This window comes from Phascolarctos cinereus, unplaced genomic scaffold, assembly GCF_003287225.1.
Source record: "Phascolarctos cinereus isolate Bilbo 61053 unplaced genomic scaffold, phaCin_HiC Scaffold_2;HRSCAF=192, whole genome shotgun sequence".
NCBI lineage: Eukaryota > Metazoa > Chordata > Mammalia > Diprotodontia > Phascolarctidae > Phascolarctos > Phascolarctos cinereus.
This window is the reverse complement of record NW_027555625.1, coordinates 149,691,786-149,708,255: the sequence shown is the minus strand read 5'-3', so window position 1 is coordinate 149,708,255 and position 16,470 is coordinate 149,691,786. Positions and strand designations below refer to the sequence as shown.

Below are 16,470 nucleotides of genomic sequence, written 5' to 3'. Positions count from 1 at the left end.
TGCCCCACCTGGCTATACAACAGTAGATAGACTTTAAGATTAGGTATATCGACTGGACCTGTGATTTCATTAAAATAGAGAACTCTGGGGTGAGGTAGCTCCCTCCACCAATACAACTCAACACCTTTTTCGAGGCATGTAGTCTTTGAGAAGTGTCTGTAATAATGATAGCATATTTTCCATGTCCCCTTCTTTTCTCTATCCCTTCAGGGGACTTGAGGAAGTTTTTGTTGTCACTGTTAATCATTTATACATATTGTTCTCCTACTTTCCTTCTTTTGCATCACATCACATAGTTTTGTTGTTGAATACAGTTGTAGTTAATGAATAATATATATTTTTCTTCTGACTGTTTTATTCCCTCTCCATGACTTCATCACTTCCATATGTCTGTGTAGTCTTAATATTTGTAATTTTGAGTATGTAATAATATGTTAATGTACCCCCAACTTATTTAGCCCTTTCCCAATTATTTGACATATAGGGTATTTCCAGGGTTGTTTTATTTTTACCCCCATTAAAAATAAAGCTACTATAAATATATAAATTTTATAATTACATTTTTTTCATGGGAAAAAATCACTCATTACACCACTTCAAAAAAGGTAAGTAGAGACAGTTATTAGGAGTTCTGTTTTCTTCTTTTACAGATACAATTCCACTAGAACAAATACAGAGAACTTAAATGGAATGAACATGCCATCCCTGTATTTCTTTTTTTTTCTTTTTTTAGGCAATTAGGGTTAAGTGACTTGCCCAGGGTCACACAGCTAGTAAGTGTCAAGTGTTTGATCTGAGGCCAGAATTGAACTCAGGTCCTCCTGACTTCAGGGCTGGTGCTCTATCCCCTACGCCACCTAGCTGCCCTTCCTGTATTTCTCCATAGCTTGTTCTGTTACATTAGGTTATAAAGTAGATCATATTTTAGTTCATTAAAAACTAGGTCATTAGAAAGCAGATTATGTTTCCCTTTGGCACCAATCAATAGTTAGGGATCCTGGCTGAGAAATGCAAATAAACCCTCTAACCAATAATAAATCAGAAAAACAAAAATAGGATGACTCTAAGCCCTCTATAATAATCTTAAATAACAAAATAAAATTTAAAAAACCTTTGACATCTTCTAATCAAACCTTCCCAGAGGAAGAAACTGAGTCTCAGAGAGGTTAGCTGCCTTGCCCAAGGTCACAGATAATAAGTAACAGAGTCCATTTCAGCTCTGTAATTCTGGTGTTGGTTGTGAGGATTTTAAAAAGTAGAAGTCTCTTTAAGACATTTTGATTATTCAACATCTTTATAATTATAATAATTTATATTTATTTAGCACTTTAAGCTTTAAAAATCTGTACTGTGTTCTCATATGGCATGCCTTCTTGAAGTTCTGTAAACAGGCAGTGGCTTGCATGTTCTACTGGTAATCATGTAATGTCAGGAGTTTGAGAGGACAGCTCCCAGTGTATTGGGTAGGTACTCTGTGTAGAAGTAATGGGAGGATGTGGACAAGGGTTGCACAGGATTAGAGGGCATGGATTAGTTGCGACTGGCACCTCCGGAGGGCCACATTTTTGAGATCATAGGTCCTTCAAAGTACCCAAGTATAATATATGATAATAACAGTCAATGAGCATTTATTAAGCACTTATGATATCCCAAGTACCAAGGATATGAAGAAATGTAGAAACACTGTCCTGGACCCTAGGAAGCTTATATTTTATTAATAGGGGAAGCAAGATGTAAATAATGATATACATGCAAGATACATACCGTGCAAATGAGTGGAGTGGAGCAAAAGAGACTAGGAAATACTTCCTGAAAAAGGAGGGATTTGACATGAGTCTTGAAAGAAGCCAGGGAAACCAAGAAGAGGAAGAGCATTCCAGGAATGGGAAATACAGGACAAAAGGCACGGTGTTGGGAGAGGTGTCACATGTGAGAAGCAGCAAGGCCAATGTTATGGGGGACATTTTATGCAGGAACTACTGAGTGTTTCAAGTAAATGTATTTTGGTCTTAAAATATGTATTTTTTTAGTTTAGTCTATTTTGTTGAGAGGTGCCAGAAGGGAGAGTCTTACATAATAATAGTATTCCTATTGGAAGCTTTGGGAAGAGAAAAAGGATAAAAGCAAAACTGGAGAAACAGAATTTCAACATAGTTCATTACTGAAACCTCCAACTGAAAAATAAATCTTCTCTTTTCCCATACTTTTCATTTTGGAGCACTTAACAGAAGTTAGTCTGCTGTTTGTATTTATTTTCTTCCTGTTTAAACCATTTCCTCATTGTCTCAGCAAATAGCCATATGCTTTGGCTTGCTTTGTCCTTTAACCAAAAGAGTCACAAAAAGGTCATAAAAGTTTATGAACAAAACGAGGAAAACAGCTTCTCTCACTGCTGGATGACAAAGTTCATAAATAATATGCTGCCTCAGCCTTACAGATACCCTGGATGTCAGCTGAATTTATATAGACTCTTTGAAGACAGCACAGTCTCTAGACAGTGTCATACTGACCCATGATAAGAAAGCATTTTCTTGCTGTGCTTCTTTCATGGAGAACTTTCGTCTGTCTTTGATCTGTGCAGGTAGAGAAGGCAACCTTCTGACTACATTTCTGCCAAGATCTCTTTTCTAGACCCCACTTGGATCTCCATTCCACAGCCTCAAATGCAAATGGGAAAACTACCAGCATTTGATACAGCCCATTGACAGCTATAACACCAAGAGTGTTATTAGAGATAGAATAACCAGGTATGGTAATGGCATGGAGACACTGGCACAGGACTGCTCAGCATGGTGTGCCCACATCAGAAAAGGTGCTGTGCTCTATGGGCAAAGCAGAATTGAAATAGCTCAAGAGAAACACAAGATATGCAAACTTAGAGAATCCACCCCAAAGGTTCACATGGACTATTTGTGCCAGACCTGTGGTAGAAATTTCCAAGCTTGTATTGGTCTGATCAACCACAGTTAGACACACTAAAACTTGACTCTAGTATAATGATGTCATTTTGGTCCTCTTCAAAAATGAAGGACAACAACCTAAGGTTTACTACAAAGCACTTCAAAATATTATCTCAATTGATCCTTATAATAATCCTGGAAGGTAGATGCTATTGTTATCCCCATTATATAAATGAGGACACCTAGGCAGAGGTTAAGTGACTTGGCCATAGTAACACAACTTAATAAGTTTCTGAGGGTGAATTTGAACTTGGGTCTTCCTAACTCAAGGACTAGTACTTTATCCATTACACCATTTACCTATAAACCTAAGTTCCTTGACAATAGGAAATGCTTTTTAATTTTGTTTTTACATTCCCAGCATTTAGCACAGTATCTTACATATAGTAAGTGCTTAAATCAAGTTGATCCTTAGAGATCAGGACTGGCTGCACCTCTACAAATTATTCTTTGAAATGAGGTATACTAGGTGGTGCAGTGGTTAGAGTGCAGGGCCTGGAGTCAGGAAGACTCATCTTCCTGAGTTTAAATCTGGCCTCAGATACTTACTTGCTGTGTGACTCTGGGCAAGTCATTTAGCCCTGTTTGCCTCAGTTTCCTCATCTGCAAAATGAGCTGCAGAAGGAAATGGCAAACCACTCCTGTATCTTTGACAAGAAAACCCCAGATGGGGTCATGGAGAGTCGGATAAGACTGAAGCTACTGAACAACAACAACAATACATAAGAGAAATTCTAGGTGTTGGTACAGAAATCCACATTAGACATTGGATTATAATAACATAACATCAGAACATAAAACAAATATTTATATAGCACTTCAAGGTTTGCAAGATGTCTACTACATACATATACACACGTATACACACACACACACACACACACATATATGTACTTTCATATATGTGTGTGTATATAGAATCTCATTTGATCTTCAAAAAGGCCCTGTGAAATAGGGACTATCATCCTAATTTTAGAAAATGAAGAAACTGAGGCTGAAAGGTTAATTTTTTTCCTTTTTTTTTTTTTTTGGTGAGGCAATTGGGATTAAGTGACTTAACCAGAGTTACACAGCTAGTGAGTGTCATGTGTCTGAGTTCAGACTTGAACTCAGGACTCAGGGCCAGTGCTCTATCCACTGTGCCACCTAGCTGCCCCCAAAGAAGGTTAATTTAAGTAACTTATGGGGAGCTAGTAATTATCTGAGGCAGGATTTTAATTTGAATCTTCCTGATTCCAAATCTAGCACTCTTGCACTCTATCCATTATGCCACCTCACTGCCTCCAAAATTTTGTAGGTTTCAGAGCAGAAAGGGAGGTTAGAGATCATCTAATTTATTAGCCCATTCCTTTACAGATGAGAACATTAAGGGCCCAAAGTCTTCGTTAACATCACACAAGGAATAATCATTAGCAGAGCTACAATTCAAACCCAGGTCCTCTGGCACCAAACTGAGCGCTCTTCTTGCTATGCCACACATTCACTCCCTCACCCCTCCCACCACCCTACTCCTTTTAATAATGCTTTCTTTTACTAAAAGCCAGCTTCCTGAAGTAAGTTGAAGACATAGAAGGAAAAATGGAATATTTTCTTTTTTAGCTCAGAAGATAATAAAATAATTAGACTCTGTTCATCTACATATAAAGTTTATTTTTATAGGAATACTCACTGCAAACACCTTCAAACAAGTCTAAAGAAATGAGAAGTGCTCTGCAGTTTCAGAATTTTGAATGAAATGAAAACGCAAACTTCTTTCTTCTCATGTAAAAAGGAAATGAAAAAATCTCACATGTTGTAGAAACTGAAAGGTAATTACCCATTCTGGTTAGTTTATGTAATCCATGCCACATGGTCAATGCAACGAGTTTCTCTTTTGTATATTTTAATGTCTCAAGAAAAGTCTAGTTACCCTAGTTGACTAACCTTTGCTGCATTCACCTTTCTGTCTGGAGGTTTCAGCTCTGTCCTGTCAGCTGGTTCCTGCCATTTTAAGTCTTATTATATGAGCCACCAAAAACTCTAAGGCATATAGGAACCAGCACTGAAAAAAAAATGAAACTTTTTTCTTAAATGGAATGAAGGCCAGGAAAATCTGCCATGAAGCACTGAGCACTATATTTCTCATTTTTTTATATTTTTCGTTAACACTTTAGGTTATACATCAAATTGCTACCTGAAGGGTAGGGACCTCTTTTCTTCTTCTTTATTGCCCTTACAGCATCCATCAGAAATCTTGCACATAGTAGGCATTCACTAAGTATTTCAGTTAATGAGACCCCTGGGTTTTCAGTGACAAAAAGGCAGCTATTTAAAAGATCTTTTAGAAATATTGTCATACTTCATATATACAATGGATATCTAATTTCTCACATTCTTAATGGGTGAGGGGGGATGGAGGGAGAGAGAGAATTTGGAACTGAAAATAAATATAAAGGATTGTATTGTCATAGAGCTTTAGCATTTCGAATAATAACTCTTCTCTGACTCAGTTAAATAAGCATTCAAAGAATACTCAAGAGATTAACTGACTCCCCAAGGTCTCACAGATAATCATGATTATAATTATGATAATAGCTTGTATTTATATAGGACTTTAAGGTTGGCAAAGCCATTTAGATGCATTATCTCATTGAAATCTCCAAAAAACTCTATGAGATCAATATTATTATTTTTACTCCCATTCTACAGATGATTCACACAGAGCCACACAGCTACTAAGTATCTAAAACTGGATTCAAATCCAGATCTTTCTGACTCCAAATACAGCACTCTGCATACCATACCAAGTAGCAGAGATGGAATTTGAACCTACATATTACAGATTCTAAGTCCAGGGCTCTACTCTCTGCCACACTGCATTTCACCTACCCCATCATTACCCTGCCCCCATTACAAGCATTTTCATTTCTTTCTCTTAGAACAATTCTATTAAAAAGGTTGGTGTTAATTCTGCCTAATTTATAAGGGATTTGCACAGAGGCAAAAATCAAATTAACAGCAGAGCTAGTGAATCCATGGGATAGAAAGCATTTAGTCCTGAACCACTTTAGAAAACTTTCCATCTTAATTTTTAAAACTTTAGGAGAGTTCAAAATCGCCCTCAAAAGTCTATTCCAGTCATTTAGCTTGCCATCTGTTAGTCTGTCTGAATATTTTGTATTCAGACGTCTACCAAAATCTAAACAATACTCATAAGCTCATTTCCTTGTCTGTCTGACTTCCTACTCAGTCTTTTTGCTGGTTCATTGTCTTCCTTGTGAGATTCTTTACAGACTGTATCTTGACTATCTTTGCTCTTTCTACTCATTTCAAATGGATTTAATTATCTCCTCTACAAACACGACTCCTAAATCTATATCTAACCTTGTATCTCCTCTGAACTCCAGTGATATATCTCCAACTTCTTGCTAGACATCTCTATCCAGATTTACCATTGGTACTTCAAACTTAACATATTAAAAATATTCACCCTGAACTGCTCTTCCAATTTCTTCATTTGTTTTTGGCACCATTTTCCTCACAGTCCCAGTTTCAAAACCCTTGAGCCATTTTCAACTCTCTCCCCTCCTTCTCCATTCCCCCCTCCCCACTACCACACATATACCCATTCATTCAGGTTCAAATCTTGTTAAATCTACTTCTTCAACATCTTTTGGATCTGTCCCTCACCTCTCCGCTCTCATGGCCACTTTCCTAATATAAATGCTCATCATCTCTAACCTATTGCAAATACCTTCCATTCTCCTTCTTCTCCAGTATATCTTTTATATAGTTGCCAAAATAATCTTCCTAAAACAGAAGTCTGAACATGTCATTTACTTACTAAAAACACTTTTAGAGCTACCCATCTACCTAAAGAAAAAAATACAAATCTCTTGGTGAGAGAGGCAATGCCTTGGAATAGATAAGACCTGGAGTCAAGAAGATCGTGGTTCAAATCTCACCTGAGATACTTACTAGCTGTGTGACCTTGATCAAATCATTTAACTTCTCTCAACCTCCATTTCCTTATCTGTCAAATTGGGATGATAATAGCTCCCACCTCACAGAGTTGTTAGAAATATATAATGCTTCTAAAATAATGCATGTAAAGTATTTTATAAACTTTAAGCTATATAAATTCAAATTATTATTAGCCACATACCTTTTCAGTCTTCTTCCACCTTACATCCCAACCTCCCTGTCCCCCACATACATACATGTACTCTGCAATACAGTGACACTGGTCTTTTTGCTGTTCCTCATACACAACACTCTCTCTCTCTCTCTCTCTCTCTCTCTCTCTCTCTCTCTCTCTCTTCTCTCTCTCTCTCTCTCTCTCTCTCTCTCTCTCTCTCTCTCTCTCTCTTTCTCTCTTTATCTTTTTCCATCTCTCCCTCTTCCCCACCCCAGAATTTTCTCTGGCTGTTCCCCATGCATGGAATGTGTTCCCTCCTCATCTTTGTCTCCCAGTTTCCTTGGCTTACTTCAAGTCCCAGCTAAAATCTCACCTACTTCAGGAAGCCTTTCCTGATTTAATCAATAAACATTGATTGATTGTTTCCTCTTAACTCTAGTGCCTGTAATTTATACTGTGTATAGCTGTAGTTTACATGTTGTCTCTTCCATTAGACTCTCAACTTCTTGAGAGCAGGGATGATCTTTTTCCATTCTTTTTATTCCCAGCACTTAGTGCTTGGCACATAGTGGACATTTAATAAATGCTTATTGACTGACTGTCATTTAGGGCTCCCAACAAGATGATTCCAATCTACCTTTGCAGTCTATTTCACATCACTTCCTTTCATTTAGTCTGGATAAAATTGTCCAGAAAGATCTAGAGTTTATGGGCCTCTTTGAGATCTATAAGGCTCACTTGCTGGAGGCTCCCCTCTGGTCTAGACCAATACTCTCCATTCTTTTTTGATTACACATCCCTATTAGTAATACGTTTTGAAGAGTGTACCACTAATGTGAATGCAACAGAGAACTGGTTAATAAGCCCAATCCTTATAAGCCAATGTAACATATTCATCAGAGTTCTCAGCTGATGCAATTCTCCATATGGAAGAGACTGGGAAGCCAGCTTCTGGGAAAGTTGTGCTGAAATGAAAGTGCCTTAGACAGACTTCAGAGCATGCATAGATATTCTGTAACTAGAAGGCCATTGCAGTAATCCAGGCAAAAGGCAATGAGAGTCTAAACTAGGATAGTGGCTACATGACCAGAGATGGAGGTCATATATAAGAAATATCGTAGAGATAGAAACCACAGGATTTGGCAACTGATTATATATATTAGGCAGCTGGGTGGTGCAGTGCATAGAGTCCTGGACTTGGAGTCAGGATAAACTTGAGTTTGAATTCTGCCTCAGAACCTTATTAGCTATTTAACCCTAAACAAGTCACTTAACTTTTGCCTCAGTTTGTCCATCTACAAAATGTGGATTATAACAGGCCCTACCTCCCAGGGTTGTGAGGATCAAATAAAATATTATTTGCAAATAGCAAAATAGCTATAATTGTATGTGGAATGAATGAGAGTGAAGAGTTGAAAATGACTCCAAAGTTATGACCCTGTAAGACTGGAGGGATGGTGGTGTCTTGACAGAAATAGAAAACTAGGGAAGATAGGCCTGTGTGGGGAAAGATCATGCAGTCAGATCTAAGATGTAGATCACAGCCCACCCATGCTTGCTCATCCTATGCAACTCACTCTGTCCCACCAAAAATGAAAAGGGGAGGGTGGGCATTCTTCCTTACAGGTGACTGCTTCAGGTCACAGAGCCTGTCCTCCAAATGGTGACCACTCCAGGGGGTGTAAGGGACAGGAGGTAGGTATTCTGGGGTGGGAGGGGTCCTTGGCAGGAGCTGCTGGTGGTGTTCTGGTAGAAGTTAGATTGTCTGCACAGTCAAGGGAGGGTAGAATGGGGGGAGTGCTGACGAATAATGGTAGATATAATCACGTTGGAAACAAGCCCCAGGATTGTCTGTCAGGGAGGGTGGGATGGAGCCCATCTTCCAACCTCTGATTAGTTCATCTTACACTCCCTTGAGGTCAGGCCACCAAGCCCCACTTCTACTTTGTAGGCCACTTCACTAGACACTGGATATGTTTTCTAACTCAACACACCTGCTCTGCCATTTTCTGGTAACTATTATATTCCATGATGGTACTCCATATTTGATTTATCTGGGCCTCTCACATAAGCATTTTCTGCCTGTGAAACATGAAATAGGACATCAACCATACTTGCTCTAGCAAGAACCTGCCAATCTGCTTATAAAACCAGGATTTTCAGTGGCCCCAGGAAACTGTCCTAGTGTAATGGTGGTTACAACTTGGGTATTCTACATGACTGCTAGGAGTTTGAAAAAAGCTTGAACAAGATTGGCATGCAGAGTCCCAGGACCTTACCACCACCACTCCATCATCCCTCCCACCAACATACACTTCTTGTGGACTGTATCATAACTAAGGTACTAGCAACTGACTTGGTTGTATCCTTTCCTCATCGTCCCTCTTCATCTATACTTCTGTCTCTGAGTTTTGTTTTCCTCTCTACAGTCATAATAAAAGCTATATTGCTTTATGCATCTCTGGCCTTTCTGATTCTTTTGTGAAATCCTATCAATCCCACAACTACCTTTGAGGACTAGGACACTAGATTACTATTCTCTGATTGTCTGCCCTTATATATTTGTGCAGCCTGTCCCACAAGCCTAGAATGCACTCCTTTCTGCAGCTCAGAATCTTCTCCCTTGAGAGTTCAGCTCATGTTTATCCCTTCCATGATCTACTTCCTGATGCCTGCTTCCCTGCCCAACAAATGCTGTCTTCCTCCTCAAATCTTTCTTAAAAACTCTGGTTAGTTCTCCTTTGTATCTATCCCCTTTTATTTGGCATTTATACTTATTTGTGAATGTTTCGTATCTATCCTTGCATGCCATAGATTATAAGCTCATTGAGGTCAAGAACTCTTATTTTTAACTTTTACATCCCCTGTAAATAGTGGGTACTCAATACATTTTTGTGGAATTATATTCTTTCATCTTCTTTGGAAATGGAGTATGTTTGTTGGTCATCTACCAATGTTTAAAGTACCTATTCTGGAAATGGCACTGTATCAGATATCCCCCTGACAATAACCCTTCATAACTCCATGTGATCACATAACCATAACTTTCTCCCCTAACTTATTTAAACTTTACTCATGTACTGTATTCATTTTTATTGCTCAGGCTTCTGGATTCTCACTAGTTTATCCAGATCTTTCAAAAGGAAGAAGCCAATATTGGATTTGACCTTCTACTCTGGTTCTATTTAAAGGGTGGAAAAGGGAGACCGCTGAGGAGATCCTACCTGCATTCTTCACTAACTATTCTCAAGAAAGAAGAATAGAAGATATTTAATAAACTCTATCCTCACATCTTATACCATCTGTTTAGGGACAGTATTCTCAGGATCTTCTAGATATTGGCCAGTTCCTGGAAGTTGAACCCCATAAATTAGGCACAATTTTGCCAAAGTGACATTTAGTAAGTCTCATCAGGTACAGGAACTATAGGGGAAATGCTTAGTTAAATAACATGTGAATCCAGTATAAGTTGATAGCTAACAAGTCTATGGACTATAAATGGAAGTTCTGGTGTCAGTACAATTATACTGTACAAATATATTGAAAATGCCTCCTCTATAGCAAGAATAGAATCTTTAACATGAATCCTAAATATGTAAGATATGCAGTTATCCTGCAAATATAAGACACAAATATTCTTTTTTTTTTTTTTAGGCAATTGGGGTTAAGTGACTTGGCCAGGGTCACACAGCTAGTATGTGTCAAGTGTTTGGTCTGAGGCCGGATTTGAACTCAGGTCCTCCTGACTTCAGGGCCAGTGCTCTATCCACTGAGCCACCTAGCTGCCCCAAGACAAATATTCTTGAAAAGAAGTTGGCAATAGATTGCCAATCACTACTTATCTTAAGCCCAGTAGGACTTGCCATGTGGTCACCTGAGAATCGTGGATGAACTGAAAGGTGCTCTTAGGCCGGGAAGAGAAGCAAGACGCAAGGAGAACAAATCACTGTGATATCGTGGATCACAGGAAAGGAAGGGAGGTAAGGCACAGATCAGGGCCACAAAGCTTTTGCTATCTGGGTCCCCTGGTAGAGGATATAGAAAGATAGTCCAAGAGCAGAGCCAAGTCTTTTCTTACTTACTTGATAGGAGGAAAAAATTGTCAGGGTAAAGAGAACAGGAAGTGTAAAGCCAAAGTTTCTTGCTCAACTGAAGAAATAGAGCAAGGTTAAGAGAAAGAGCCTAGAAGACACAGGTCTTGAAGCTCTGACTACTACTTCTGGAGAGATCATGTCGTATTCTAAAACCTAAGACTTGCTCCTCAGAATTGCCTCCCTTTCAGAGTAAAGCAATTTCATATCTAAAACATTTCAGGATCTTCCAGCTTTGAAGATCAGGAGGTGGTTTCCCTTTTCAGTAGCAATAAGTTTTGAATTGATGGGATCCTGCCCTTTCAATAAAGAGAAAGCCACCTCCTCAATCTGGTTTGAATAAAAGGGGTCTAGCTCTATTCATAATAGAAAGCCACCCCACTCAATCCTTAATTTTAGGTTCTTGAAACCTATTTTCCCAGCAGGAACAAAGTAAAGGAGAAGTGATGTAACTCTAGCCCTCCCAAAACCCCATTCCAAAATCTAAGGTCACCTGGGGAAAACTAATAATTGCCAAGGATGACTACACAGGCAAGCTCATAGCAGGCTTGAATGGTGGGAAAATTCGACTTTTAACAAAATTGAAATTTCTAAGAACCACTGTCTTTCCTGAGACTGAAAACTCAAATCAAGATCAGGTGAAGACAGAACTGGAGTCAGAAGACATGGACTTGAATATCTGTGTAACTTGGAACAAGTCACTTCTCTCTGGGCCTATTTCCTCATCTCAAAAATGAGAGGTTGGACTAGATGATTTCTAACACTCCTTCCAGCTCTAAAGAGTATGGAATAATTATAATGCATCCTGCCAGGATTCTGTTTAATAGGAAAAAACATACTGCAAAATTAGTTTGTGTTCAAGAAGCTTCCCTTGATCTATGCCCACACTAGCCAAAAGTAATCTCTCCTTCATCCAATGATGAACAATATAGTCATTTGCTTATACATCTCTGATGCATTTATTGGATCCTAATTTGTATCAAATTTGTTGGTGTAGCACCATCTCTACGAGTAGATTAGAAGCTCTTTGGGGGGCAGGAACTACCTATTTTTATATTCCCAAACCTTGAAAAAGATTAGGAATACTTAAGTTCAAATCCAGCCTCAGACATTTATTAGCTATGTGACTGTTGGCAAGTCACTTAACCCTGTTGGCTCAGTTTCCTCATCTGTAAAATGAACTGGAGAAGAAAATGCCAAATCACTCCAGTATCTTTGCCAGGAAGACCCCCAATGGGGTCATGAAGAGTTGTACACAACTAAAATGACTGAACGACAACCAAAGTATGCCAACAGGAGAGGAGCATCCTGATATCTCATCTAGGTCTAAGGGCAGAGTCATTGAAAGAGTAAACAAGGTAGCCAGGGATACAGAAAGGAGCATTATCCTTCAAAAAGTTGTTTATTGATACCATTTGTCTTTACAGTGGCCATTTCGAGCCTGCCTCTTTCCAGATTGTGCCTTCCTTTGTGACAAAAAAAAATGCTTAAGCTAAAACATCAGATATAGTGAGAATGAGAACATCTAGCAAAGTATAAAATATACTAACTGAGCTGTCCTCCCCCTCTCTGCCATGAGGAAGGAGATATGTTTCCGAGAACGCAGGGAGAGCCAAAGAGACTACAGGGCAAAAGCATCCACAAATTCAGACCAAGAAGGCCAATTCAGGGACTAAGTAGGAACATACTGCCAATTGTATGATTAATATGAAGAAATTGAGCAGAAGAAAACCCAAGATTAAAATTTCACTGTACAAATTTATTCATTATTAAATTACAAAAAAGGAAAAAAAAGGAAAACATTAGCAGCTTCTCTTTAAAACCTTTATACATGATATGAACAGAAAAAACTGTTGGCAAAATGAAACTATTTAAACCTAAATTTTCATATCTACAAGAGATGGTGACATAAAATAGATCATCTTTTAATAAAATATAATCTCTTTGCCTCTCTTTCTATACACATATATTTCTTTATACAAATATATATTACGTATTTTTAATGGCCACTAGTCAACATCCAAATGGCACCCTGGGGCTAGACCACTTACTTGGTGAAAAACAAACATCCCAGAGAATAAATCATACTTATAGACCTTTCTCATCCAGAACCATATCATTCCCCTCGTCTGGCTGCCATTCGTCTTTCACATCAAAACCTCAGAATTTTCTGAGGAATCATCTGCGTACAACAGTTGATCATGTAATGTGCTAACCATGGGCAGAGTGCTAGACTGTGACCATGTTGCCCCATTCCTCAAAACTTTGTCCTCCAATAAAACTGTGTTCATTTGTTCAGGAGTCACTGATGTGGGAGCAGTCAAAGCAAGAGCTTCCCATTCTTCACTTAATCCATTCAGGATGTATCTTTCTTCATTGAGATGATTCTCATGTACTTCTACTGTGACCACACTAGAGTCAGGCTTGGGGGCGCAGGAGGCAATGATATAATTGGGATCAATGTCCATGTCCATCTGAGTGAACACGGGGTCCTCTACCATTCCTTCATAGTCTTCCAATAGTCGTGTATTCATGTAAATTACATCTGCTTTTTCCTGGCCATCAAGCAAACTTTCCAAGAGTTTTTCTAGTCTGAGTTTTAACTCTGAGAAGGTAGGTCGGTCCAAGGGATTAACTCTCCAGCAAGAGCACATTATTTCATACCTGCAGGTTAAAAAAATAATAATAAAGCTTCTTAGTACTAGGCTGGTCACCCATACAAAATAACCCCCAAAATTCTTTTGTGGGTCCCTGGCTTTCCAGTCTGTATTCTTTCTCATGCTATTCCCTCCAGCTAGAATGCTACCCTTTTCCTTCTCCCTTTGTTGAAATTCTATTCATTCTTGCACGTCTTCTTTAAGAAGCTGAATGGTGTAGTGGGTAGAAGACTGGCCTTTAATCCAGAAAGACCTGGGTTCAAATCCCACCTCTTACACATCTTGCCTACATGATCCCAAGCAAGTAACTTAAGCTCTTAATGCTCTAGGAAACCCTCTAAGGCCTCAAAATTGTTGGTAAGATGTCACCCTAAAATCCAGAGAGTTCCCTATATAAGTGAAATCACAGGACCAGTCCCTAATTCTATCTTATCCTTTAAGGTCCATCTCATTCATTAAGTGTTTCTTCAGTTCTCATCACTGGATATGATTTCTCCCCTCTCCTTTGAACCTCCAGAATACTATGGTTTTATCTCTTTTCTAGCACTTACTATTGTCTTGTCTTCTATTGTTATTTTTGCACTCCTTTTACCTCCGCCTCCTACAGTGTAAGTTCTTTCAGAGCACAGATTCTATCTTATTCATCTTTATAATCTCTAACAGTATCCTATAGTGTTTTGCATTTTGTAGGAGTGCAATAAATATATGAGTTGCACTCAAAACATACACCGATTAAAATTAATTCTCTGTGACATTATTGCAACAAATTAGTGAATCTATTTGTGCTTCACATCCTATAAACAGACAAAATGTTTCCCTCCTACATAAATAGGGGACTGGGAGTGGGCAAGAGAAGCAAGATGATACCGTATAGGACTGAGGAAGCAAGAGAACCAGAGTCAAGTGCTGGCCCCAGAATTAGGATGAAATATGCGTGAGTTCCATCTGTTGACTGAAAATTCTGCCTTCTCCATGTTCGTGCAGCACACAAAAAATATTCCAGAAATAAATGATCAGCAAAGCAGGTGAGCTGGCCATATAATGAGTGTAAGGGAAAAAAATGGATCGACAACATGTTGCACTGGTACTTGCATAATGTTAAAAGGCCTAGAGAAAAGCTGTTAGTTTGTTGGATAGACTGCCCCTCTAAGAGGATGTATGAGAGGGCATGAACAAGACTCATACAGGATAAATGGTATGGATGAGCTGTGATCTGCGCCACAGGAAGGGGTACCCACATCACTGAGAACAAATCCATTGACATGTGTTAATTATTTACTAGGTGCTTTAAGCCTTCACTCTAATACATGTCATTTGACTTTTCAAGTGCTCGCTTGAGCATCAAAACAATTACGTGCCTTGGGGATTGGAATTTTCTGGCATTAAACTGAGCATTTATAAAAATGAGAATTTAAAAATGTTCCTCATGGTGTCCCACCCACACCCACCACTAACTCTTGCCACCCTAAGCAGCTAACTACCTCCCTAAGTTCAAATTCTGGTTGACTCTGCTAGTCAATTAATAAGCAAGTACATATGGAGTGTCTACCATGTGCAAAACACTGCATGTCAATGGAAAAAAAAAAGATGACCCAATCCCTGGTCTCAAAGAGCATACAGTATCATCTGTGATACTTTCAAGACAATAGCAGAAACATGAGATGATAAAGAGAAGCAATACTCACAGTTCATCCAAACAGTCATCAGGCTGCTTCAGTCGGTGTCCGTGAATAAGATAGTCATAGATTTCATGGTTCTGCACCCCAGGATATGGAGTCATCCCTCGGGTGGCTATCTCCCACATGGTCACTCCAAAAGCCCACTATGACAAAGCAACAGCAAATTAGAATGCCATTTCAAGAAAGACTGAATGGCTCTTTTCATCAGGAAAGGTCATTTTCCTGTAGTACGTGAGGTTTATGCACAATGTTGATAATTATATCTAGGATGTTATGTTCCCACAACATGGAAATAACATGGTGCTACTTTCATTGCTCACTAATTTTAATAAAGCTATTCTAGGAAACCTCACAAGGAAAGATACAGAAGCAGTTCACCAAGAAATGTTCTGTTTACTGCCCCCTTTCATTGTTATTGTCAACTCCCATCTTGTGATTTTCCCAGAAAACTTAATCACATGGAAATGAAGTTGGAATAGTACTCATCATGTGGACATAGGCATCTTTCTTCTGAAGACTCTAAATAATTTTACTTAGATTAACTCACTCCTTTGTGTAATATTTCTGAGGTAGATTATCAGCATTCAATATCATTACCTTTTTATTTTAAGTGATATACCTAAATTCATAAAGAGTCAGTGATTGGAGTGAAGAAGTTTGGGTCTCATGAATGCCAGGTTATAATACAGGAGGGAGGTAATAAATATTGTGTCTGCTATTTTACATAATTATTTCATTTGATCATCCCAATAACTCTGAGAATTACACAAATTATTCCCATTTTACAGCTGAGGAAACTGAGACAGAGGTTATATGACTTGTCCAGGCTCACACAGCCAATAAGTGTCTAAGGTTGGATTTGAACTCGGGTCTTCCTGACTCCAGGCCCAGCATTCTATCCACTGTGCCATTTATATAATGCTTCTGTTGACAATTTATATAGTGCTTTAAAGTCTGCCACCTGTT

At 38.7% G+C, this 16,470-nt stretch overlaps 1 protein-coding gene across 2 annotated transcripts in view; it reads right to left on the bottom strand.

Annotated features, from left to right (window-relative positions):
* Nucleotides 1–12,906: 12,906 nt before the first annotated feature.
* Nucleotides 12,907–16,470, bottom strand: part of MERTK (MER proto-oncogene, tyrosine kinase) — a 136,259-nt gene continuing 132,695 nt past the window's right edge. For both annotated transcript variants that reach the window (XM_020987554.2, XM_020987562.1), the window contains exons 18-19: nt 15,511–15,647; nt 12,907–13,832 (exon numbers count right to left, since the gene is read on the bottom strand). In XM_020987554.2, coding sequence (XP_020843213.1) covers nt 13,316–13,832; nt 15,511–15,647 — 654 coding nt within the window. In that variant the 3' untranslated portion in view covers nt 12,907–13,315. The remainder of the gene's footprint in view (nt 13,833–15,510; nt 15,648–16,470) is intronic.